The 25,668-nt window shown below is 50.2% G+C and overlaps 1 protein-coding gene across 2 annotated transcripts; it reads right to left on the bottom strand.

Moving 5' to 3' along the window:
• Positions 1-37: 37 nt before the first annotated feature.
• UBQLN4 (ubiquilin 4) lies at positions 38-25,328 on the bottom strand. Of its 2 annotated transcripts, XM_060201601.1 has the most exons (11): positions 25,100-25,328; positions 16,210-16,361; positions 15,758-15,975; positions 15,110-15,372; positions 14,123-14,281; positions 9,283-9,508; positions 7,626-7,765; positions 6,577-6,660; positions 4,230-4,345; positions 3,921-4,089; positions 38-1,437 (listed from the first exon to the last, which is right to left on the bottom strand). In XM_060201601.1, the coding sequence occupies exons 1-11, from the start codon at positions 25,205-25,207 to the stop codon at positions 1,285-1,287; spliced, it is 1,788 nt and encodes a 595-aa protein (XP_060057584.1). In that variant the 5' UTR covers positions 25,208-25,328; the 3' UTR covers positions 38-1,284. The 2 variants fall into 2 exon arrangements, with proteins under 2 accessions (XP_060057584.1, XP_060057585.1); XM_060201602.1 differs by lacking the exons at positions 3,921-4,089; positions 4,230-4,345.
• Positions 25,329-25,668: the final 340 nt, after the last annotated feature.

Consider the following 25,668-nt stretch of genomic DNA (forward strand, 5'->3'; position numbering starts at 1 on the left):
ATTCCTTTCTTCCAAAAAAACAAACACTGAGACAGCCTCACACAAAGACCACACCATTTATTTACAAAGACCAGTGTGGAAGTCACAGCGGAGTCCAGCGGGGAGTCTTCTCTGGACTGTTTGGGACACTTTCCCATTCGGAGTGAATGCCAGCTCCCCTTGCCTCCAGTCTCAGCCACAGGGCCTGCTAGGCTGTTTGGCAGTGGGGAGGTAGTGTCAGCCTCCTAGGGGCCCCACAGAGCACAGTCCAGGCTGACAAAAGCCAGAGCCCCTGGGGGCAGGGATGGAGGAGAAGAGCCCTCTACTTTGCTCCAACAAGGGGGACCCGGCACTGGTCAAGGCAGACAGCTTTAGTGGGGTTGCCTAGCATCCAGAGGTCCATGGTGGGAGAGCACCCTGTACCAGGAACCAAGGCAGAGTCTGCCCAGCCAACCCCACCCCACATACTTTGGAGACAGGCCCTGAGCCTCTTTGTATCCTGGGCACCGGTGCCCTCTGATCACTGGCGTATTCAAACATAGCCAAGTCCTGGGTTCTTGCAATGTGCAGCACACATGTGAATGTGCACAGAAACCCTGGGGCTGAGGGGACTAAAGTGACATGCCCCCACCCCTATTTACAGTGCCAGTGTCCTAGAGCTCCCCTCTTAAGACTCCAATGCCACTGGCCTCTCTGAGTCTCCTCTGCCAGCCTGTAGCCTGGACTCCTGCCTGAGAGAGCTCTTCTTCCTCTCGTTCCCTAACACAATTTCAAGCTGTCTTCCCCAGGCTCACAGATTCCTTGCCTGCAGGCCTGCATCTCACCCCTTTCAGCAGGTGGGAGTTGGCATCCCCCTCTTGTCCCTGCAAAAGTGCTGGAGGATGGGACCAGTCTGGGGGCGAGCAGAGCAGTAGGCCCCAGCTCTCCTGCACCTCTGCAGTGTGGGGGAGAGAGGAGGGAAAGCTAGCAAAACTACACAAGAAATGAGTGAGGTTCAGCTCGAAGACCCTGCCCCAGCAGACTGGAAGTTGCCGGATGCCCCTCTCTGCCTGGCCACTGAGAGGCCTGTAGACGGCAATGAGTGGCTGTGGACACCATGTGGGCAGCTCTGCTCCCCAACTCAGCAGGGCCAGGGAGAAGATTCCAGAAGAGATGTAGAAGTGACAACAAAATCTTCAGGCGGTGCCCCAAGAGGGGGGGGGGGGCAGGTCCTGGAAACCCCCTGCTGTCTGGAGAAAAGACAGGTGGGATGACAAGCTTCAGGGCATGGAAGGATGGCTGCTGGCACCAGGGCGAGGGCTGCAGTTAGGACAGCTGGGAACCCAGGAGTCTTTCGATGGCTGCATTGATGTCGCCTCCTGTGGCGATTAGGGCCTGCAGGTTGGCTTCCCGGTTGATGAAACCCATGGCATTAAGCTGTTCCAGCTGCTGCTGGAACCTCACTTCTGGGGTCTGCACCTGCAGAAGAGAGGTTTGTGGAGTGGGCGTGGGGCAAACACTGGAGGGCTTCTGAGTCTTAAAAGATAACAGTAAGTCTCCTCAAACATCCTGAGAGGCAATTGGGGGCTGCAACTAGGGGATAAGGAGCCTGAGCCCCAGCCACTAAACAACTGCGTGTAACCAGGCTCATGAGGAAGTGCAGTGGTTAGAGCACTGTACTCTCAGGCACAAAGTCCTGACTTTGATTCCTGGGATTACATGTGCCAGAGAGATACTCTGGTTTTCTCCCTCTCTCATTAATAATACATTTTTTTTGGGGGGGGCTGGGTGGCAGTATAACCAGCAGTATAACCATGTGCAAGGACCTGGGTTAAAGTCCTGGGCCCCCACACACAGGAGGAAAGCCTCACAAGTAGTGAAGCAATGCTGTAAATGTCTCTTGTTCTCTCTCCCTATCTCCATCTCCCTCTCGATTTCTGTCTCTGTCAAATAATAATAACAAAAGATTGAAGTGGTCCAGAAAGTGGCACAGTGTATAAAGCACTGGACTCTCAAGCATGAGGTCCCAAGTTTGATCCCCGGCAGCACATGTACAGAGTGATATCTGGTTCTTTTTCTCTCTCTCTCTCTCCTAACTTTCTCATTAATAAATAGTCTTAAAAAAAAAGGTTGAGGGAGTCGGGCGGTAGCCCAGCTGGTTAAGCACATATGGCGCGAAGAGCAAGGACCAGTGTAAGGACCCTGGTTCGAGCCCCCGGCTCCCCACCTGCAGGGGAGTCACTTCACAGGTGGTGAAGCAGGTCTGCAGGTGTCTATCTTTCTCTCCCCCTCTCTGTCTTCCCCTCCACTCTTCATTTCTCTCTGTCCTATATAACAACAATGACATCAATAACAACAATGAAAAACAACAAGGGCAACAAAAGGGAAAATAAATAAATATAAAATAAAACAAAAAGTTGAAATATATATATATTTATATTTATTTATTTTTGCCACCAGTGTTACTGCTGGGGCTTGGTGCTAGCACTTCGAATCCACTGCTCCCAGCAGCCACTTTTTCTTTTCTTTTCTTTTCTTTTTTTTTTAAAAATATTTATTTACTTATATATCCCCTTTTTTTGCCCTTGTTTTTTTATTGTTGTAGATATTATTGTTGCTGTTACTGATGTTGTCATTGTTGGATAGGACAGAGAGAAATGGAGAGAGGAGAGAAAGACAGAGAGGGGGAGAGAAAGATAGACACCTGCAGACCTGCTTCACCACCTGTGAAGAGACCCCCCCTGCAGGTGGGGAGCCAGGGGCTCAAACCGAGATCCTTATGCCAGTCCTTGCGCTTTGTGCCACGTGCGCTGAACCTGCTGTGCTACCGCCCGACTCCCTTCTTTTTCTATTTTATTGGACAGAACAGAAATTGAGAGGGATCAAGAAAGATAAGACCTGAAGCACTGCTTTCTCCACTCATGAAGTGTCTCCCCTGCAAGCAGCAATTTTTAAAAAGTTTTTATTAGTGATTTAATAATAAGATTATGGGATAATGTTTTTTAAATTGTTTATATTTTTTAGATTTTATTTATTTATTCATGAGAAAGGAGAAAGAACCAGACATCACTCTGGTATCTGTTCTGCTGGGGATTGAACTCGGGACCTCATGCTTGAGAGTCCAGTGCTTTATTCACTGTGCCATCTCCCGGACCACTTTATTTCATTTAATGAGAGATAGAAAGACAGAGAGAAAGGCCAGAGCACTAAGCTCTAACTTACAGTGGCACTGGGCACTGAACCTGGGTGCTTGGAGCCTCAGGCATAAGTCTTTTACATAATTATGTTGTCTCCCCAGCCCCAAAAACATTTTTTTGAAAACAAGGCCAGGGGAGTTACTTCACAGGTGGTGAAGCAGGTCTGCAGGTGTCTATCTTTCTCTCCCCCTCTCTGTCTTTCCCTCCTCTCTCCAATTCTCTCTGTCCTATCCAACAATGACAACAACAATAGCAACAACAATAACTACAACAAGGGCAACAAAAGGGAATAAATAAATAAATACTTTCTTTAAAAAAAGAATTTAAAGCAACAGAGAGAACCAATAGCAGCCTGTTTCCCCAAGTGTTTCCTGTCACCGCTCTGGATGTTGAAGGCACTCCAAAACTGCTGTGGTGTGGCTGACAGATGCACACTAGGGCGGCTGGGGAAACAACGCAGCTATTAGTGCACTAACAGTTCATGCCGGAGCTTCCCTTCCCAGCTTGATCTCTGGTGTCACATGTACTATGTTGTCACTGTCCCTCTGTAACAGAAACTGCAGTGACAGCCTCTTCCTGAGGCTTCAGTATATAAATTACAAGTGTAATTACTGCCCTCACCTGCCGTGTGACAGAGAGGGAAGTGAGCTCAGGCAGCAGCAGTGAGGCTGGTCTAAACCAGGGCCGGTGGCCCCAGACCCACTGTCTTTACTGCTACTCAGGGATGGGGATGAAGAGGCATGGCAGCACCCCCGCCGTGCGTACCTGTGTGCCCCCATTCCCAGCCAGAAGCTGGATCATCTGCTGCACAAGCTGCTGTGGGGCACTGGACGCTCCTGCAGGGGGGGACGTGGTCAGCGGGGCCTCAGGCGTAGAGCTGCTGTTGCTGCCAGCTGAGGGTGCTGGGGTCCGGGGTATCCCAAAGGAACCAAGGCTGTAGACAGGGGAGACTGGGGTGGGTGATAGCGTCCAAGAAAGGGACAGGAAGAAAAGTGGGTGGAGGGGACAGAACAGGCACGGGAGTAGAGGGGAGGAGCAGCCGGTCCCCCTCCTGCCCACCTGGCCCATCCTCACCTGGGCACCAGCCCTGGGGCCTCAGTTTGCAAGGTCTGTAGGCCTTGCTGGATCTGTAGCAGTGCCTGCATGGCTCGGGGATTGGTGAGGATGGAGAGAGACTCTGGGTTCTGCATCTGGTGGGGAAGGAGCAAGATGGGTGACTATAAGGAACAGGAGGCAAGGAGGAAGCTTAAACTCCCAAGCACTGGGGTCAGCAGGCAACTAGCTCAGCAGGTAGAGCATAGCCTTACCACACACAGGGCCTTGTGTTCAACCTGTACCACATGGAGTACCATAGACAAGGAGCTCCACGGATAGTAGAGCTGTGTTGTAATCTTGCCCCCATCTCAGCACCATGGATAGCACCAAGGAAGCTGGCCCAAGAGGTGGTGCTTTCCTAAAGCATCGGCCTGTGGGTGGCACACCTAGGTGAGAGGACACTTGACTCTGCTTAAGAACCTGATTTTGAGGGAGTCCAGTGGTAGTGCAGCAGGTTAAGCGCACGTGGCACAAAGCATAAGGATCCCAGTCTGAGCTCCCAGCTCCCCACCTGCAGGGGAGTCGCTTCATAGGCAGTGAAGCAGATCTGCAGGTGTCTATCTTTCTCCCTCTCTGTCTTCTCCTCCTCTCTCCATGACTCCTCTACCCAATGACTACATCAATAACAACAACAATATTAACTATAATAACAATGAAAAACAACAAAGGCAATAGAAGGGAAAATAAATAAATATATATATTTTAAAGATTTTATTGATTGATTGATGAGAAAAATAGGAGGAGAGGGAGAAAGAACCAGACATCACTCTGGTAAATGTACTGCCAGGGCTTGAACTCAGGACCTCACGCTTGAGAGTCAAGCGCTTTATCCACTGCGCCACCTCCCAGACCACATAAATAAATATTGTTTAAAAAATTTTAAAAAGGGGTCGGGCGGTAGCGCAGTGGATTAAACGCACGTGGCACACAGTGCAAGGACCCGCATAAGGATCCCAGTTTGAGCCCCGGGCTCCCCACCTGCAGGGGAGTCGCTTCACAAGCAGTGATGCAGGCCTGCAGGTGTCTATCTTTCTCTCCCTTTCTCAGTCTTCCCCTCCTCTCTCCATTTCTCTCTGTCCTATCCAACAACGAATGACATCAACAACAATAATAATGACCACAACAAGGCTACAACAAGGGCAACAAATGGGGGGAAAAATGGCCTCCAGGAGCAGTGGATTCATGGTGTAGGCACTGAGCCCCAGCAATAACCCTGGAGGCAAAAAAAAAAAAAACCTGTCTTTGAATCTCTCCACCTGCAGGGGAGAAACTTCACAACTATGAAACAGATCTGTAGATGTCTCTCTTTCTAGCCCCCTCCCCCACTCTCTCTGTCCTATATAATATAAAGGAAAGAGAGAGAAAAGGATGCTGGGCGTAGTGATTTCACTGTGCAGGCATCAAGCTGAAGCAGTAAGTCTAGTGGCCCCGGGTTCAATCCCCAGAAGCACCATAAACCAGAGCTGATCAGTGCTCTGGTTAAAAAAAAAAAAAGACCGGCTGGTGGAGCACCTGGTTGAGTGAGTGCACATTCCAATGCGCAAGGACCCAGGTTCTAGTCTCCGCTCCCCACCTGCAGAGGGAACACTTCAAAAGTAGTGGAGCAGGTCTGCAAGTGTCTATCTTTGTCTCTTCCACTTTTTATGTAATCATTATGTTGATCCCTTTCAAGTCCAAAAAAAAAATTTTTAGGTTCGAGCCCTGGTCCCTACCTGCAGGAGGAAAGCTTTGCAAGTGGTGAAGCAGTGTTGCAGGTGTCTCTCTGTGTTGGTATGCTTCTAATTCTACTTCTAAAAACCTCTTCTGTTTCATTTGGTTTAATCCCCCCTGCTTAACACTATTCTATTTACATAACTAAGCACAAGCATGCCTGCCTGGCATTGGTTTAATCCCCACTAGTTCATGATGTCTTTTTGCTCCGCCCCTCCTTGTCACACCCTGATTTTCACCAGTCACTTTTCTCTCCACCCTCTCTATATCACATCCTGTTTACACCCTACTTGGCAAGTATATTAGTTTAGTTTAGTTTAGCTTGGCTTAGATTGTGCTGTGTTCTACATGAATAAAGAGATACTGCGTACAGCTCAACCATGAGTCCTGGGTCATCTGTCTCCAGTCAGTGAAGCTCAGGCCGACATCTCTGCCTCTCTATCACCCCCTTCCCTCTTATTTTCTGGCTGTCTCTATCCAATAAATAAATAAAGATAATCAGAAAACTAAAACAACAACAAAAAAACCCCAGGCTCTCTTCCCTTCACATAGCACTACTCACTAGGCCTCTGGGCCCACGCCCTGCCCCGCCTCTCTGCTCTGAGACTCCACTCACCTGCTGCAGGAAGACAGGGAGCTGCAGGCGGAGCTGCTCCTGCAGCTGAGGATTCCCCGCAAAGAGGGGTACATTCACCATCATCTGTGGGGAGAAGGGAATAAGGAGGAGCCCAAGTCCACCTGTCTTGAGAATCCCCCAGCTGTAGTTGTCCTGGGCACCCAGCACAGTAGAAATCTGGCTGGCTTTGCGCAGGACGTCATGCAGTCTGAAGGTTTAGGTGAGATAGTGAGGAAATGCAATTACAGAGACAAGAGAGCACTTAGAGCTCCTTCTGGTGCCATCGCACTTCCCAAGTAATACTAGCTCTCAAACCCAGGCTGTGCCCATGACAAGGTATTGCCCTACCTGGCAAGCTATCTCTTCAGTCCTGGAACTATAGTCTAGGCAATGGACATCAAGAACCAGTCTGCTCAGTCCTGAGTCTGATGACAACATGATGAAGATGGTAGCTAACATCGCCCGCCCTCTGGAAATCTGATGCCTGAGGCACACAATGTGCAGGGAGGGAAGAAGAGCCACAGCTTTCTCCAAGCATAAGCTCAGGTGCATTTCTTCTTTTTCTTCTCTTTTTCACCAATGACTGCTCAGCTCTGGCTTGTGTCACTGATGCTGGGACTTAACTTTATTACAGTGTCTCCCCCCCCGCAACATTTCCATCTCATTATTATTTTTGTTCTTGTTTGTTTATTTTTGCCATCAGGGTTGCTGGGGTTTTCTGCCTGCATGATTCCACTGCTCCTGGCAGCCCTTCTCTCTCTCTCTCTCTCTCCCTCTCTCATATAACACTGCTTCACTGCCTGTGAAGCTTCCTGTTTGCGTGGCGAAGCTTCCTTCCTATGTGGTGGCTGGGGGCTCAAACCTGGGTCCTCACAAGTGGTAACCAGCAGCATCTTCTGTGACCCTTTACTCCACATGGGGGAGGAGAGCTAAAGCTCAGTATTTTGCTTGGTTCACACCATGACCTGGGGCAGGATGCCTCCAATCTGGCCACCACGAGCCACTGCTCTCCATCAGGGAGCCCCTCCCACTCCCCAGATGGCTGATACCTGAGTGGCAAAGTCAGGGTTCTGGGCAAGCATCTGCATCATGCTGCGCATGTAGGGTGCTGACAGTGCGTTCTGCATCAGTTGGGGGTTCTCTGAGATCTGCTGCAGCAGTGCCTGCATCTCGGGGCTGTTGAACATCCCTGGGAGGAAGAGGGACAGAGAGAACAGGAGAGGAGAGGAGGGGTCCATGGGCAGCCAGCCACCTGCTCAGTCTGCCTGCCTTAGACATGAACTGGGGGATGGGGGTGAGGGCACGGCCAAACAGATTTTGGTCTCCCACTCCTGGGGCATGAACCTAAGGGACCCCTAAAGTCCAAGGTTGCCATGCTCTGCTGTGGTCAGGCCCTCTGCTATCTCCCATTCCAGGGGAAGACCATGGGAGCAGGGCATGTTCCCTTGACCTGGGCTCGTCTACCCCAAGCTCACATCAGGACAGGAGAAAGGAAGACTCTGCTGGGGCCAGGCAGTGGCGTATTCAATTAAGCACACACATTTCCATATGCAAGGATCCAAGTTCATGCCCCCAGACCCCACCTGCAATGGGGAAGCTTCATAAGCAGTGTTGCAGGTGTCTTTCTCTCTATCTTCCCCTTCCCTCTCAATTTCTGTGTCCTATCAAAATAGAAAGAAAAATAAAGGGGAAATGTTCACCAGGAGTAGTGGGTTCACTTTATATGCACTGGGGCCCAGTGATTACCTCAGTGGCAAAATAAGTAAACAAAAACAAAAACAAAAAAAAAGAAGAAAGACTGACAGAGTGGGGGGGGGTTATAGCATAATGGTTATGCAAAGACTTTCATACCCAAGCCTCCAAAATCTCTGATTCAGTTCCCCACACCACTATATACCAGAGCTGAGCAGCGCTCTGGTGTCTCTCTGTATCACTCTTTCTGACTAAGACAAATCAAATAATATATATATATATATATATATATATATATATATATATATATATATATACACACACACACACACACACACTGATTGGCAAGCACCATAGTCAAGTGCTTCCCAGGCGGTCTTGGGACGCCCACCACCACCAAAGTAGTCAAGTCCTAAGCCCCCCACTACCTGTGGCTCATGAAGTCTCATCCCCCCTTCAGTTTTTTTTTACATATTTTATTTACTGATTGATGAAGGTAGGAGGAAAGGGCCAGGTGGTGGCGCACTGGGTTACGTGCCCGTAGCACAAAGCTCAAGGACACACAAACATCCTGTTTGGTAGGCTCCCCGCCTACACGGAGGTCGCTTCCCAATCGGTGAAGCAGGTCTGCAGGTGTCTTATCTTTCTCTCTCCCTCTGTCTCCCCTCCTCTCTCAATTTCTTTCTGTCCTATCACACACTCACACACATACACACACACACAAAAAAAAAAAAAAAAGGAAAAAGGAAAAATGGCCACCAGGAACAATGGATTCATAGTGCTGGCATCAAGTCCTAGCGATAACCTCAGTGGCAAAAAAAAAAGGTAAGAGGAAAGGGGGAAAGAACCAGATATCACTCTGGTACACGAGCTGCCAGGGATTGAACTCAGGGCCTCAAGCTTGAGAGTCCAATGCTTTATTCACTGTGCCACATCCCAGACCACCCCCTTCACTTTCCTGAGCACTGCAAAAGTCCTATTACCCAACTGAGCGCTTCCTGCCCCAGGACATACCTGACCCCAGGCTGGCCGCATTGATCCCAAAGGGGTTGGAGACCGTTGGGTGCACCTGGCTGCCCCCTGATCCTCCGGTGCCATCCCGGCCAGAGCCGGGGGCCTGGGAAGCAGGGGGTGAGGGGCTCCAGGGGTTAGGGAGCGGCTCCCGGTTCTCCGTCCGCAGAGGCTGGGAGGACGTTGTGTCAGAGTTCCCAGTCAAGGAAGAGAAGGGGTCGGTGCCAAACTGGGTGGAAGGAAAGGTGGCAGACTAAAGACTGGAACCAAGCAGGCACAAGGGCCAGGCCCTTTCCCTCCTCTCACCTAACAGGCCCCTGTGCCTGCAAAAAGGAATAGGATGCTTAATTGCACTTACAAGTAATTGAGCCCCTCACAGAGCTGGGAGCTCTCCCCTCTCCTAGGTGCTCTAACAGTTGGCCTCTGGCCTCCTCTGTGCTCCCAGAGTGCTGCTCACACTTTTCCTGTCATGGAGCCAGGGATTCGCTTTCCTGAGGGGCCTAGAGCAGCCAGCCTGACCTCTGCAGCCCAGCACCTGACACCAACTGGTGCTCAGAAAGTCACCTTGGGCTCTAAGGGCACTGACTTCTGCCCAGGTCTGGCTCCTGCGTCCCCTTCCATAGCTGCGTTCATCCAATCTTGATACCTAGAACCTCTTCTCACACCTAGAGCCCCTCACATGGCCACTTTCCACACAAACTTGTTAAACCTCCAGGGCTCCCCCTTCTCCTTCCCCTCCCTGGCCTCACTCTGACCCTGTCAGTAGGGGCTGCAGCAGGGTTTCCCATCACCACCTTCCTGTTTGTTCCAGGGCGTGAGCTGGCTGAGCTGGCTGAGACCTGTCCTGCGCTGACTGTGGCTCCTCTGCTGGGCCAGATGTTGGTTCAGATACCGGAGCTGGTGGGCTGCAGCCTCCAGCTGAGTTCCAGTTTCCTGTCCTGGTACCTAGTCTGGGCTTGCCTGGACCATCTTGTTTCCTCAAGAAGGGGGCTACTTCCTGAATGCCTATGGGGACAACTGCTGGCCCCTCCTGAGCCTGCTATGAACTTGGTTCATCAAGCTTTATGTTCACTTATCCCTCTGCTTCTCCAAGGATGGCTTATGGTCCCCTGTAAGACTTTAAATAGTGTAGGAAGGGGGTGATAGAGAAGGAGAGAGACAGAAAGACATCTGCAGCCCTGCTTCACCACTTGCAAAGCTTCCCCCCTGCAGGTGGGGACAGGGGGTTCAAAGCTAGGTCCTTTCACATTATAACATGTGTGCTCAACCAGGTGCAACACCACCCAACCCCAACACCCTGCAAGATTTGAAATTGTTTCTTCCTTCCTTTTACAAGAGTACTGCTCAGTTTGGGCTGATGGTGGTGCTGGGAATTGAGCCTGGGACCTCAGAACCTCAGGCAAAGAAGGCATTTGTATAATCATTGTGCCAGATCCCCAGCCCAGTTTTTCTTTTTCTTTTTGCTTTCAGGGTTATTGTTGGGGCTTTGGTGCCTACACTATGAACCCATTGCTCCTGAAAGCCATTCTGCCCATTTCTGTTGCCCTTGTTACTGTTATTGTTGCCACTACTATTGTTGTTGGATAGGACAGAGAGAAATCAAGAGTAGAGGGGAAGACAGAGAGGGCGAGAGAAAGGTAAGACACCTGCAGACTTGCTTCACTAACCATGAAGCGACCCCCCCCACACAGGTGGGGAGCTGGGGGCTCGAACCAGGATCCTTGTGCTGGTCCTTGCACTTCATGCCATGTGCGCTTAACCCACTGTGCTACCGCCCCGCCCCCCAGTTTTTCTAATTCTAAATGATGTCTTGCTCATTCTCTCATAAGTATTCAATGACATTTCCAAAGCTACGGAGCATGTGTGCCACAATGAATTTGAGAAGCCAGCTGTCCTGCAGAAAGCAGACATTACAGAGATTTGTAAAACTAGGCTGACCAAATGCCATGTGTCTGGCCCAGGATCGAACCAGCCCCACTGCACTGGGGGGTGGGGGTGGGGGGCTTCATAGCTGGAATCTCTCTCTCTTTCTGTCTCTCTGAAATATCCCATAAGAGTGGTGAAGTCCTGGCCACAACAACAAAGACATAGTATGCCACATAAATTCTGTTTTTGAAGAAAGAAAGAAAAAAAAGCTATTTTTCAAAAGATTGTGCTATCTGACCTGTAATAATAGATTTACCGCTATTTTTAAAAGAATCAAGTTTTGGGAGTCAGGCGGTAGTGCAGCAGGTTAAACACAGGTGGCGTGAAGCATAAGGACCGGCTTAAGGATCCCGGTTCAAGCCCTTGGCTCGCCACCTGCAAGGGAGTCGCTTCACAAGCAGTGAAGCAGGTCTGCAGGAGTCTTTCTCTCCCGCTCTGCCTTCCCCTCCCCTCTCCATTTCTCTCTGTCCTATCCAACAACGACGACATCAATAACAACAACAAAACAAGGGCAACCAAAGGGAAAATAAATAAATACATATTTTTAAAAAAATCAAGTTTTTACCTGCTTGGTTTTCATTTCAGATACAATGACTATCAACAGATCTAATCCACAAATGGAAGAGCCTAGTAAGTTTAGGTTTTAAGAGTAGACAGGAGAGGATGGGGGAGATAACATAATGGTTCTGCAAAGAAACTCTCATGCCTGAGGCTACAAAGTCCCAGGTTCAATTCCCCACACCACCATAAGCCTAAACTGTGCTATGATCTGGTTGAAAATAAATAAAATTTCAATAAAGAGCAGACAGGGTTGGGACCAGGTGGTGGCACACCTGGTTGAGCGCACATGTCGCAATGCACAAGGACCCAAAGCTTTGTGAGTGGCAAAGCAGTGCTGCAGGTGTCTCTCTCTATCATCCCCTTTCCTCTGGATTTCTGGCTCTTTCTATCCAATAAATAAAACAAAGATAATTTAAAAAAAAAAAAAAAAGAGTAGAAGAAGTCTTGAGGTAGCCTGCTGCAATATACCAACTCCATTTTGAAAATGAAGGAGCTCTGGTCAGGGAGGTGGTGTTGGGGCTAGCAGGCATGTGACCTCAGGTTTAATTCCCAGCATCACATGTGCTCCAGTTCTCTCTTACTCATTAATAAAAGCTTTAGAAAATTAAAAAAGAAAATGAGGAAGCTAAGACTCAGAGAGATTATGTAACTCATCTCAAATCACTATCAGAGATCTAGAAAGACAGTATAATGGTTATGCAAGGACTTTCAAGTCTGACTGAGGCTTTGTGATCCCAGGTTCAATCCCCCAACCACTGGTAAGCCAGTTCTGAGCAACACTCATATAAAAGTAATACTAACAGGGGACAGATGGTGGCACACATGGTTAAGCACACACACTGTAATGTGTGTACATTGTATGTGTGTACATAAGGACGCTGATTCAAGCTCCCCAGTCCCTGCCTGCAGGGAGGAAACGTCACAAATGGCTGAGCAGTGCTGCAGGTGTCTCTCTTCCTCCCTGTATATCTTCCCCTTCCCTCTCGATTTGTCTCTATCCAATAAATAAATAAAAACAAAATGTTAGAAAATAGTATAACAAAATAAAGCTGCTAGAGAATAGTGGAGCCAGTAACTGAATCCCAAGTCTGTTGATGACAAACAGGGTTTGTCTTTTAGTTGAACCAGTGGCTTTCACACCTTAACGTGCGTCAGGACTAGCTGGGGTGCATTTTTCTTTCCGTTTTTTAACCAGATGAGTGTTCAGCTCTGGCTCGCAGTGGTCCTGGGGGCTGAGCCTGGGACTTCAGAGCAAGCTTTCTGCGTAGCAATCAAGCTGCTTTGCCTGCTCCGCAGCGCCTTGCCTTCCTTTTTCTTTTCTCTTTGCAGTACTAGAGCCTCCTCCGCATCACTGACCCCAGACCGACTTTTTCACTCTGTTACAAGTTTAGACAGAGAGAAGGGGAGACAGAGGAGAGACACCATAGTAGGGCTCTGCTACCCATGAACCTTGCTCCAGTGTCAGAGTGATGAGCTTGAACCCAGGGGCTCCTCACACATGATGAGTCTCATACACTGAGTAAGCTATATCCTGTCCGCCCAATTTTTAAAAATCTTTATTTATTAGATAGACAGCCTGGTATCAAGAGGAAAGGAGGGACAGAGAGGGAGAGACAGGGACATCTGCAACATTGCTTCACCACTTGCAAAACTTTCCCCCTAAAGGTTGGAACCAGGGGGCTCAAACCCAGGTCCTTGGGCATTGTAACATGTGCACTCAACCAGGTGCACCACCACCTGGCCGAGAGCTCCAGGCATGAGACTCTGCATAACTATTATATTATCTATTCCCCCATCCCTCCATTTTTTTTTATGCACAATAACACTGAGTGGCATCCCTGGCTTAATTTTTCATCCTTTATTCTTTTGAACAGGAGAGAAAGAGAGGAAAGAAAAGCAGACAAGGAGAGTGGAGAGACACCACAGCATAAATGCAAGGTCCCTTGGTGCTGTCCATGGTGCTTCCATGTGGTACTGGGATTTGAATCCAGAGCCTCAGGTGCTGCAAGACTCATGCCCTGTCAGGTGAGCTATCTCCCAGCTGTCTCAAAAAGAATTTTCATTACAAATGCAAATTCCCTACACCTGATTCTTGAGACCAAACCATGAAGTAACTTAAAGACGGGAAGCAGGAGTGGTATGATCAAGTCCCCCTGCTGATTTTGTGGGGAAGCCTGAGGTTCACTGTGAAGAGTTAGCTGGGAGCCCCAGAACTTCCCTGTGGCCTTGGAGCCCCTGGTGCAAAGAAGTTTGTCTACAGGATGTCAGCTCCCTTGGATGCTGCCCCTCCCACCAAGTCCCGGGTAACACCTGGCCAGCAGGAACTGAGGTGTAGCCCCTCCTGCCACCAGCCCACCTGTTCTCGAGCAGCAGTGAACATGGGCTCCTGGATGTCAGTGTACATGCGGCGGAGGGCATTGTAGCCGCCTGGGATGCTCTCCAAGTTGCTAAGAGCCCGGTCCTGGTTCCGCATCATCTCCTGCATCATGGCCGGGTTCCGAGCCAACTCCATTGTCTGAAGAGAGAGGACACAGGTGACATGGGGCCCACAACGGGGGTGGGGAACAAACAGGAGTACTTCGAGCCACTGTGACTTCACAGAAGAGTCAGGAGCCAAGGAAAGGACAGGAAGAAGGGAACAGGGGGAGGGGTGGGAGAGGAAAATGAACCTCTGCTGAACACCTTCTGCATATGGGTCATGAACTAAGCTCTTTCTTGTCTTTTCTCAAATGTATGTTTTTCTCTTCCCCCTGCCAGGGCTTCACGCCTGTGTGATTCCACTGCTCCCAGTGGACTCTCTTTTCCTTTCTCTAGAGAATGACAGAGCATGGCTCCACCTTCCTAAAGCTTCCCCTCTGCATGGTACTCCCAAGATGGTAGGCAAGGGTTTGAGCCCAGGTTCTTGCCTGTGGGGAGGTATGCACTCTACCAGGTGAGCCATCTCCTGGCCCCCTGACAGCTTTACTTCTCCTGCTTCCCTTTGAGAGCACCCGCTCCCAGGATGCTCAACCTGTCTTTTAATTTAATTTTTTATTATTTAATTTTTTTTATGAAGGAGACAGAGAGAAATAGGGCGAGAGAGACACCTGCAGGCTGCTCTACCACTTGTGAAGTTTCCCTCCTGCAGGTAGGGACCGGGGACTTGAACCTGGGTCCTTGAGCATGGTTACATAGGCACTTTACTAGTTGTACCACTGCCCAACCACTTCATCACTGGACTCCCAGTGATCAAACCAGGGCAAATGAATGAATGAGTGAATGAATAAGAAGAGGCAGGACAAAAGTAGACAAGGAGGGAGAAGGCTAGGTGGACCAAGGCTGCCCACACTGGCCCGGGTCCCACCTGCCGCATGAGCTCTGGGTTGTTGAGCATGTGGCTGATCTCAGGGTTGCGCTCCATGAGCTGCTGCATCTGGGGGTTGGCCATGATCATGTGACGCATCAGCTCGGGGTTGGACATCATGTCCTGGACCAGTGGGTTTTCCATGATCTGTGACAGCATCTCGGGGTTGGACATCAGCTGCCTCTGCATCTGCTGCTGCAGCTCCATGAAGTTGGCCGAGCCCAGGCCCAGGCTGCCCAGGCCCAAGATGCCCCCGAAGCCAGCTGCAGGGAAGGATGGGGGTCACAGCCTACAGGGGTGTGGGGGAGGACACTGCCCCGCCTGGCCAGCAACGGTACCTAGGCCTCCACATGGGCCCGCTGCACCCCAAGCCCACCTCCTCCCCAAACTCCAAGATGCCCCCCGCCCTCCTCCTACACACACACACACACACACACACACACACACACACACACACACACACACACACACTCCCCAAGCTCTGGCATCCAGTGAGCCAGCAAGGACTGACTTCCACCTCAGCTCTGTTCAGGGGCCCTATCTGGGGCCCTTATGCCCAAGGGTCACATGCCCCCCATCCCTCCCAGTCTAGGAACGGGTCCACATCTCTCCTTTGTCCAGGACAGACCACTCTGGTGCAGAGCTTACAGAGGATGGAGGCAGTAGCACTGGGGGACCCCTCCCCAGCCCCAAGCGAGGGCCCCCCTCCACTGCTCCTTCTGCTCCCGTTGCCGGTGTCCGAAGTAGCACTGCCTGAGGTGGAGGGCTGGGCAGGGGTGGCTGGGGATGCAGGTGTGGTAGAGGGTGCGGAGGTGGCATCCGGAGTGGAGGGCGAAGAGACGCTGGCAGCTGCCGGGTCCTGGGCCCTGAGGACAGAGGAGGGACACCCTGACTGGCCACGGGCAGAAGGGACATGGTGGCAGTGGCTTCCTGAGGACCCTAAATGGGGATCACTGGCATGGGGGGGGCACGCTCCAGAAGAGCTAAGCCAGATTCTGTCCCCAGTACCTGGCAAGCCTGCCAGTCTCCAGCCTGGGTCTCTGGGTGCAGCTAAAGCAAAGGAAGGAAGTAAGGGGAGCCTGCTCCCTGCAGGAACTTACTTCTGAGCTGTCTTGATAACCAGATGGACCGTGAGCCCATCTTTGATTCCATGCTGGCTCAGGGTGTCCCCGTCCTTGAGGATCTTGCCGGCGAAGATCAGGACCAGCTGATCTTGCTGTGCCTTAAATCTCCGAGAGATCTCCTCTTTGAACTGTGATCGGAGGCAGAGGTCAGTGTCATGGCCGCTGGGCTTCCACTCAATGGGGACTGTGAGGGCCCTGTGCTGCCCTGCTCCCACCTCTCCAGCCTCCACTGCAGCACACCAGCTGCCATAAGCAGCATCTTTCCTGCTCCATTTCCACGAGCAAGACTGGAGCAACACTCAGCTCTGACTTATGTGGGGCTAAGAACTGAACCTAACCAGCTTCATGAGGCCCAAGTGCTACCTGCTGCATCAACAACTCCTTTCCTGTTTGTTAGATTTGATTGATGAGAAAGAGAACCAGAGGCCAGGTGGTGGGGTCACCTGGTTAAGCACACATATTACAGTGGACAAGGACCCAGTTCAAGTCCCTGGTCCCTACTTACAGGGGAAAATTTCATGAGCAGTGAAACAGGGCTGCAGGTGTCTTTCCCTCTATCTCCCCCACCCCTCTCAATTTCACTGTCTCTATCCAACAACAGAGAACCAGAATGCAAAAGACCCTTACCTCAGGAGTTAGGCGGTGGCACACCAGGTTAAGTGTACAGAGTACATAGCACAAGGACCCACGCAAGGATCCCAGTTCAAGCTCCCGCCTCCCCACCTGCAGGGGGGTCGCTTCACAAGTGGTAAAGCAGGTCTTCAGGCGTCTATCTTTCCCCATCTCTGTCTTCCCCTCCTCTCTCAATTTCTCTGTCTCCCATCCAAGTACTAACCAGGCCCGAGATCAGACGAGATCGAGAGTGTTCAGGGCGGTATGGCCGTAAACTCAATTTCTCTCTGTCACAGCCAACAACAACAACAGAAATGGAAAAAAAAAAAAAAAATGGCTGCCAGGAGCAGTGGATTTGTGGTGCAGACACTGGGCCCCATCGTTAACTCCCTCAAGTCTGAGGATCCAAGGTCCCAGGTTCAGTCCCTAGAATCACTATCAACCAGAGCTGAATAGCTGAATATTGCTCTTCTGTCTCCCCCTCGCCCCCCCCTCTGAGTATTGCTTTCTCTCATAAAATAAACAGAATGAAAAATGGTAGATGCTAACATGATACCAACCAGACTTCCAAACAGACACCAATGTTTTCCGGAGCCCTACTTCCCCAGTCCCCCGCCCCATTAGAGAAAGAGAGAGGCAGGCTGGGAGTATGGGTTGAACTGCCAACGCCCATCTTCAGTGGGGAAGCAATTACAGAAGCCAGAACTTCCACCTTCTGCACCCCATAATGACCCTGGGTCCATACTCCCAGAGGGTTAAAGAATAGGAAAGCTATCAAGGAAGGGGATGGGATACAGAGTTCTGGTGGTGGGAATTGTGTGGAGTTGTACTTTTTTTTTAAATTTATTCCCTTTTGTTGCCTTTGTTGTTTTATTGTAGTTATTATTGATGTTATTGTTGGATAGGACAGAAAGAAATGGAGAGAGGAGGGAAAAACAGAGAGGGGAGAGAAAGACAGACACCTGCAGACCTGCTTCAACGGCTGTGAAGTGACTCCCCTGCAGGTGGGGAGCAGGGGGCTCAAACTGGGATCCTTAAGCTGGCCCTCGCACTTTGCGCCACGTGCGCTTAACCCGCTGCGCTACCGCCCGACTCTCAAGTTTTACTCCTCTTATCCTATGGTTTTTGTCAGTGTTTCGTTTTATAAATAAAAATTTTTAAAAAAAGAAAAAATAGAGAGAAGGGAGTCAGGCGATAGCACAGTGGGTTAAGCACGCAAAGCGCAAAGACTGGTGTAAGGATCCCGGTTCGAGCCTCCGGCTCCCCACCTGCAGGGGAGTTGCTTCACAAGCGTTGAAGCAGGTCTGCAGGTGTCTTTCCCTCCTCTCTCCATTTCTCTCTGTCCTATCCAACAACAAGGACAGCCGTGACAACAATAATAATAATTACTACAACAATAAAATAACAAGGGCAACAAAAGGGAATAAATAAATATTTTAAAAAATAGAACTAGAGTATTACTCTGGCCCATTTGGAATCAAAGATCAAACTTGGGTATATGTCATGCATGAGAGTCCAGTGTCAATCCACTGCATCACCTCCTGGCCGCTATTGTTGTTGTTGTTATTTGAGGGGGAGTGGGCGTGCCCTAGCAGTAGCACACCTGGTTAAGCGCACACATTACAGTGTGCAAGGACCCAGGTTCAAGCCGCAGCTCCCCACCTACAGGGGGAAAGCTTCACAAATGGTGGTCTTTCTGTTCTCTCCCTCTTTACCTCCACCTCCCCTATCAATTTCCCTCTGTCTCTACCCAATAATCAATAAAATAAAAATGTTAAAAATAATAAAAAAAAAAAACAAGAGAGGCAGAAAAGCAGAAAGAGAGAGACACCCCATAACACAAAAGCATCTTTCAATGTGGTGGTGGGGCAGAGGTAGGGGGTGGAAGCCAGGCTCAAACCTAGGTCACACAGATGGCAAAGCAGCACCTATAATAATAATAAAATTACTATCCTATCTCCCTCTCCTTAAGGTTTATTTATATTTTTAATGTCTATTTATTGAGAAAGCTAGAAAGAGATAAAGAATCAGAACATCATTCTGGTACTGCTGCCAGGGACTTAATTAGAACCTCATGATTGAGAATTCAATAAGTTATTCACTGTGCCACCTCCCAGGTCACTGAAGATTTATTTATTTTAAAGAAACTTTATTTATTTTTTAATTTCTCCTTTTTTGTTGCCCTTGTTTATCGTCATTGTTTTTATTACTGTTGTTATTGGTGTCGTCGTTGTTGGATAGGACAGAGAAATCGAGTGAGGGGGAGAGAAAGATAAGACACCTGCAGACCTGTTTCACCACTTGTAAAGCAACCCCCTGCTAGTGGGGAGCTAGGAGCTCGAACTGGGATCCTGATGCCTGCCGGTCCTTGCACTTTGCTCCATGTGTGCTTAACCTGTTGCGCCACTGCCCTGCTCCCCAGAAGACTTATTTTTCCGGGGCCCTGCGGTAGCGCAGTGGGTTAAGCACACATGGCGCAAAGCGCAAGGGCTGGTGCAAGGATCCCGGTTCGAGCCCCCCAACAAACACACACACACACACACACACACCCCACCTGAAGGGGGGGGGGGTCCCTTCACAAGGTGGTGAAGCAGGTCTCCAGGTGTCTACCTTTCTCTCCCCCTCTGTCCTGTGTCCTCTCTCGATTTCCTTCCATCTTACCCAACAACAACAGTAATAACAACAAACAATAAGAGAGGAAAAATGGTCTCCAGGAGCAGTGGATTGTAGTGCAGGCACCGAGCCCCAGCAATAACACTGGAGGCAAAAAAAAAAAAAAAAGTTTTATTTTAAAAAATATTTATTTATTTATTCATTCCCTTTTGTTACCCTTGTTTTATTGTTGTAGTTATTATTGTTGTTATTGATGTCATCGTTGTTGGATAGGACAGAGAAATGGAGAGAGGAGGGGAAGAGAGACAGAGTGAGAGAAAGATATCTGCAGACCTGCTTCACCGCTTGTGAAGCGACTCCTCTGCAGGTGGGAGCCAGGGGCTCGAACTGGGATCCTTAGCCGGCCCTTGTGCTTTATGCCACGTGCGCTTAACCCGCTGCGCTACCACCTGACTCCCAAGATTCACTTTTATGTTATTTGAAACATGTGAGAGGGAGATAAAAAGAGAAGCCAGAATATCACTCTGCGACATTTAGCTCCAAGGATGCGAGTGGGAGCCTCAAGCATCCAAATCCTAGAAACTGGTTGGTTTTTTTTTTACATGTTGTTTATTTATTTATTTGATAGAGGCAGAAGTTGAGAGGGAAGAGAGATAGAGAGAGATAGACTTCTGTAGCACTGTTTCACCACTAATGAAGCTTCCCCCTGCAGGGGGAGACTCGAGGTTTGAACCCAGTGCACACTGTACTATGTGCACTCAACCAGGTGTGTCACCACCTGGTCCCAAAACTCTGGTCTTAGTCACTGAGAGACCAGTGGAGGCTGCTGCCTCAGTTCTCCCTCAGTCTCCCAGCTAGGAAGGCCTTCAGTATCTGCCACACCATTCTTGGTCCTCCCCACCCCCCACTCGTCCCCACCCCAGGTCGCTATCAGGGCACTCCTCCCTAGATAACTGTATTCCCCCTTCCAGATCTGGACCAGGTCCTATCTCCCTTCAGCCTCTGCGACTCAGAGCATAAATCTCTCTCTGCCTTTTTCACTTTTCATTTATTTTTGTTTGTTTGTTTTTATATAAACAGAGTACTGCTCGGGGGCTGGGCAATGGCACACGCAGGTAAGTGCACCCTTCACAAGCAGCAAAGTAGATCTGCAGGTGTCTGTCTTTCTCCTTCTCTATCTTCCTCTGTCCCTCCTCAATTTCTCTCTGTCCTATAGGAAAAAAAAAAGGGGAAAAAAATGGCTGCCAGGAGCAGTGGATTTGTAGTGCTGGCACCACGCTGCACTGATAACCCTGGAGGCAAAAACAAACAAACAAAAACCAGAGCACTGCTCAGCTAGCTCCAGCTTATGGTGGTACTGGGAATTGAACCTGGGACCTCAGAGTCTCAAGCATGACTATCATTTGCAGAACCACTGTGCGATCTCCCTGCTCTTTATCCCCAGCCTTATTGCAAGACCCTCAACAACTATTGAAAGATGCTGGTTATGACAACAGCATTAACTAAGTCTCTGGGCAGGGAGACAACTCGCCCAGTAGAGACCACACTTTATCACACACAAGGGCCTGGGTTTAGAATCCCAGCCACCACACTGGTGGTGGAGCAGGGCTGTGGTTTCTATGTGCATTGCTCTCCTATCTGTTTCTCACCCTCTAGATATAAATAAATAAATAAATAAATAAACAACAAAAGTCTGTGAAGCCCCAGCAAAGCCCTGGTGACAACATATTTATAAATAAAATAAAAAATAGGGAGTTGGGCAGTAGTGCAACAGGTTAAGCACAGGTGGTGCAAAGCTCAAGGACAGGCATAAGGATCCCGATCAAGCCCCCAGCTCCCCACCTGCAGGGGAGTCGCTTCACAGGCAGTGAAGCAGGTCTGCAGGTGTGTATCTTTCTCTCCCCCTCCTCTCTCCATTTCTCTCTGTCCTATCCAACAACGAATGACATCAACAATAATAACAATAACCACAATAAGGCTACAACAACAAGGGCAACAAAAGGGGGGGGGGGAAATGGCCTCCAGGAGCAGTGGAATCATGGTGCAGGCACTGAGTCCCAGCAATAACCCTGGAGACAAAAAAAAAAAGTCCCCTTATGCGGCTCCTTTTGTAGTTTTTATTTTTTACTTTTTTATTTTTAGTTTCTGTTTAAGTATGGAAATGATTCCAAAAATTTTTTTAAAGATTTTATTTATTTTATTAATGAGAAAGACAGGAGGAGAGAAAGAACCAGATATCACTCTGGTACATGTGCTGCTGGGGATTGAACTCATGACCTTCTGCTTGAGAGTCTAGTTCCTTAGCCACTGCACCACCTCCCAGAACACAATGCCAAATTTTTGTATTTCTTTAATCCATTTGTTCTCTTCGGTGATATATATTGCACTACATATTGATGTGTGCATCAATATATACTGATATGTATTACACTTACACATACAAACACACAAATAAGTGGGGGTGAAAACCACAGCCTTTGCATTCTCGCTACAGAGAGATCCTAAGCAGCAAAATCTTGGTGTTGTGATGTACAGAAATAGAGAAGAGTATTAAACCATATTTAAGAATAAAAACAAAAAATAATAAAAGCCCCAGCAGAACCTGGGCTTTTGATGCCTGGGGACCTTGGTTCATCTGCTACACCTCAGTTAAGTGTGCATGCTGTGCCTCTCTCTTTTTTTCTCTCTCATTTAATAAATAATTAAATCAGACAAGACAAATTCACAAGGGACTCTCATACCTGAAACTCTGATGTCCCAAGTTCAACCCCTAGCACTACCATAAACCAGAATTGTGCAGTGCTCTGATTTTTTAATCTATCTATCTATCTATCTATATGTATATATATATTTATATTTTATTTATTTTCCCTTTTGTAGCCCTTGTTTTCTTTATTGTTGTTGTCATCGTTGTTGGCTAGGACAGAGAGAAATGGAGAGAGGAGGGAAACACAGAGGGGGAGAGAAAGTTAGACACCTGCAGACCTGCTTCACCCACTGTGAAGTGACTTCCCTGCAGGTGAGGAGTCAGGAGCTCAAACCGGGACCCTTATTCGGGTCCTTGCACTTTACGCCACGTGTGCTTAACCATTGCGCTACCGCCAGACTCCCAGTGCTCTGATTTTTAAGTAAATAGCGTAAAAACAGTGTCCTGAGCCAGTGAAATAGCTCAGTTGGATAGTGCACTGCTTTGCCATGTATGTGACTCATATTAGAGCTCGGCCCCCGATGCAGTGAAGGAAGCTTCAGTATTGTGGTCTCTTTTCACTCTCTCTGCCTCTATCAAAAATAAGTAAATACCGTTTCAGGAGCTGGCACAGTGGAGAAAGCACTGGACTCTTTAAGTATGAGGAGTTCTATATCCAATACCACATGTACAAGAGTGATATTATGACTCGCGCTCTCTCCCCTCTCTCATTAATAAATAAAACCCAGTATGGCCTTGGGGATGGTACAGTGGATAACACAATGGGTGAGATCTGGCTGGGCTGTGAGATCTGGCTGGGCTAGTGGCTCTTTCTGTGGATAACACAATGGAATCTCAAGCACGAGGTCCCTAGTTCTATGACCAAGATCACAGGGTCAGAGTGATGCTTTATTTATTTATTTATTTATTATTATTTTTTTTTTTTTTTTTTTGCCTCCAGGGTTATCACTAGGGCTCAGTGCTGGCAAAACGAATCCACTGCTCCTGGTGGCTTTTTCCCATTTTGACTGGCTAGGACAAAGAGAAATAGAGAGGGGGAGGGGAGGTAGAGAAGAAAAAAGATACCTTCAGACCTGATTTTGCCACTTGTGAAGTGTCCCCTCTGCAGGTAGGGGGAGCCAGGGGCTCCAACCTGGATCCTTGTGGTTAGTACTATGGGCGCTTAACTGGGTGTGCCACCGCCCAGCCACCATGTGGTTCTCTCTTTATTATAAATAAATAAATAATCTTTTTTTTTATTTATTGGATAGAGACAGAGGTAAACTGAGAGAGAGGAAGCACTGCTTCACCACTTGTAAAGTTTTCCTCCTGCAGGTGGGGACTGAGGGCTTGAACTCGGGTCCTTGAATATGTGTGCTCAATTGGGTGCACTACCGCCAAGCCCTAAAGAAATAAATCTTTGAAGGTAAATATAAAGATAGGAAGACGGCACAATGGTTATATAAAGCGCATTTTAGTGGTCCGGGAGGTGGCGCAGTGATAGATCTTTAGACTCTCAAGCATGAGGTCCCGAGTTCGATCCCCAGCAGCACATGTGCCAGAGTGATGTCTGGTTCTTTCTCTCTCCTCCTTTCTCATAAAAAAAAAAAAAAAGAGTATTTCATGCCTGAAGCACCAAAAACCCCAGGTTCAATCCCCAGCACCACCATAAGCCAGAGCCGGGCAGTGTGCTGTGGGGAAAAAGAACAACAAATAAAGATAAAATATGTTTTTAAAAATCTATGTTCCGGGAGTCGGGCTGTATGTAGCGCTGCGGGTTAAGCGCAGGTGGCGCAAAGCACAAGGACCGGCGTAAGGATCCCGGTTCGAACCCCGGCTCCCCACCTGCAGGGGAGTCGCTTCACAGGCGGTGAAGCAGGTCTGCAGGTGTCTGTCTTTCTCTCCCCCTCTGTCTTCCCCTCCTCTCTCCATTTCTCTCTGTCCTATCCAACAACGACAACAACAACAATAATAACTACAACAATAAAACAACAAGGGCAACAAAAGGGAATAAATAAATAAAATAAATATTTAAAAAAAATTTTTTTAAAAATCGATGTTCCATGAGACATCTACAAAACCTGCGGCCAGGGAGAGGGTTCAATTACATAGAGCGCAGACCTTGCAGGTTTACTCCAGGCTGAGTTTCTGGGTTCGGTGTCCGCTGCCACCCATACTGGAGTGGCCCTCTGCCTTCTCTCTCTCCCTTTCGTGGGAAATGCTCTATCACATAATGAAAGATTAGAAAACCGAGGGTTCTAGTGGTTTGCAGCTGGACCCTGGGTCTTCACACCTGGGCCCGGAGACCTCTCACATCAAGCTGTCTTCACACTGAGTTTTGCAGATCGAAAGTCTGCACAGCGGTCACTGAAGCCGAGAGGGGGGCAGTGAAGGCGGGTCGGGAAGAGTTGGGCTCCCCCCAAAGTATCATCAGCGCCCACAAAACAAAAGGAAACAAAACAAACACCAAGTCGCAACAGTGCACTTGCCGAGCAGAGGCAGCTTCCAGAGCCCTCGGTCCCAGCAGCCAGCCGGTCCGCCGCCCCGCACGAGCCGAGGGCTGGAGCGGCCGCGGGGGCGGCGGCGAGCGTCCCTCCCGCAGCACCTTTTACTGAGCACCTACTGCAGCCCGCGCGCGGGGAGGCCGGGCAGGGGCGCTCCCGGGGGCGGGCGGGCGGGCGGGCGTCGGGGGCACCAGGGCACCCGCTGGGCACCCCGCGCGCCCCGGGTCCCGCACCTGCCCGGCCCGGCCCCCGCCCGCCTCGGCGTCTCTAACGCTCACACCTACCGCCAGGTGCCCCTCCGCGGCCTCCACCACGCCCCCCGGGCCCCGCGCCCGCCGCTCCGGCTCCCCACGCGGGGACCCCCGGGCCCGCAGCGCCCCCCGCCCGCCGAGCGCGCCCTGGACCCGAACACCCCCGGCTCACGGACCCCGGCCCCGCGCCCCCCGGCTACCTCTTTGACCGAGGCGCGATCGCAGATCACGATCTCCTCCTTGTCCTTGGGGGTCTTGACGGTGACCCGGATGGGGGGCCTCGCGTCGGCCCCGCTCGGCTCCGCCATGCCGCCGCCGCCCGGCCGCCCGCCAGCGCGCCCCGGCCCCTCCTCCCGCCCTCCCGCCGGCCCGCCGCCCCGCTCCGGCGCCGCCAGCGCCGCCTCTCCGCGCCCCGCCCGGCCGCCCCGCCCCTCCCCTCCCCTCCCCTCCGCCGACACAGCGCCACGGGCGGAGCGGGGCGGTGTTGCAGCGGGCGCCCGCCTCAGGGCCGGGGCGGCGCGTCCTCTCGCGGGGCCAGGCGAGTCTGGGGGCACAGCGGCTCCCGGACAAAGGACTTGCTGCTATCGCCGCGCTCCCGACGGCCTTTCCCGGGAAGCCCAGTCCTGCCCGCCCGGGCCTTGCGCACGTGAAGCGGCCTCGGGCCGAGTACGGCTGCCCCGGGGGAGCCCGCTGTGCTGCCTCCTCAGTGCACGGGACCGCGCCGCGCGTGGCGACCGCTCTGCAAAGTGCCTAGAGCTCCTCCTGACAC

Source organism: Erinaceus europaeus, chromosome 11 (assembly GCF_950295315.1).
Source record: "Erinaceus europaeus chromosome 11, mEriEur2.1, whole genome shotgun sequence".
NCBI classification, from domain to species: domain Eukaryota; kingdom Metazoa; phylum Chordata; class Mammalia; order Eulipotyphla; family Erinaceidae; genus Erinaceus; species Erinaceus europaeus.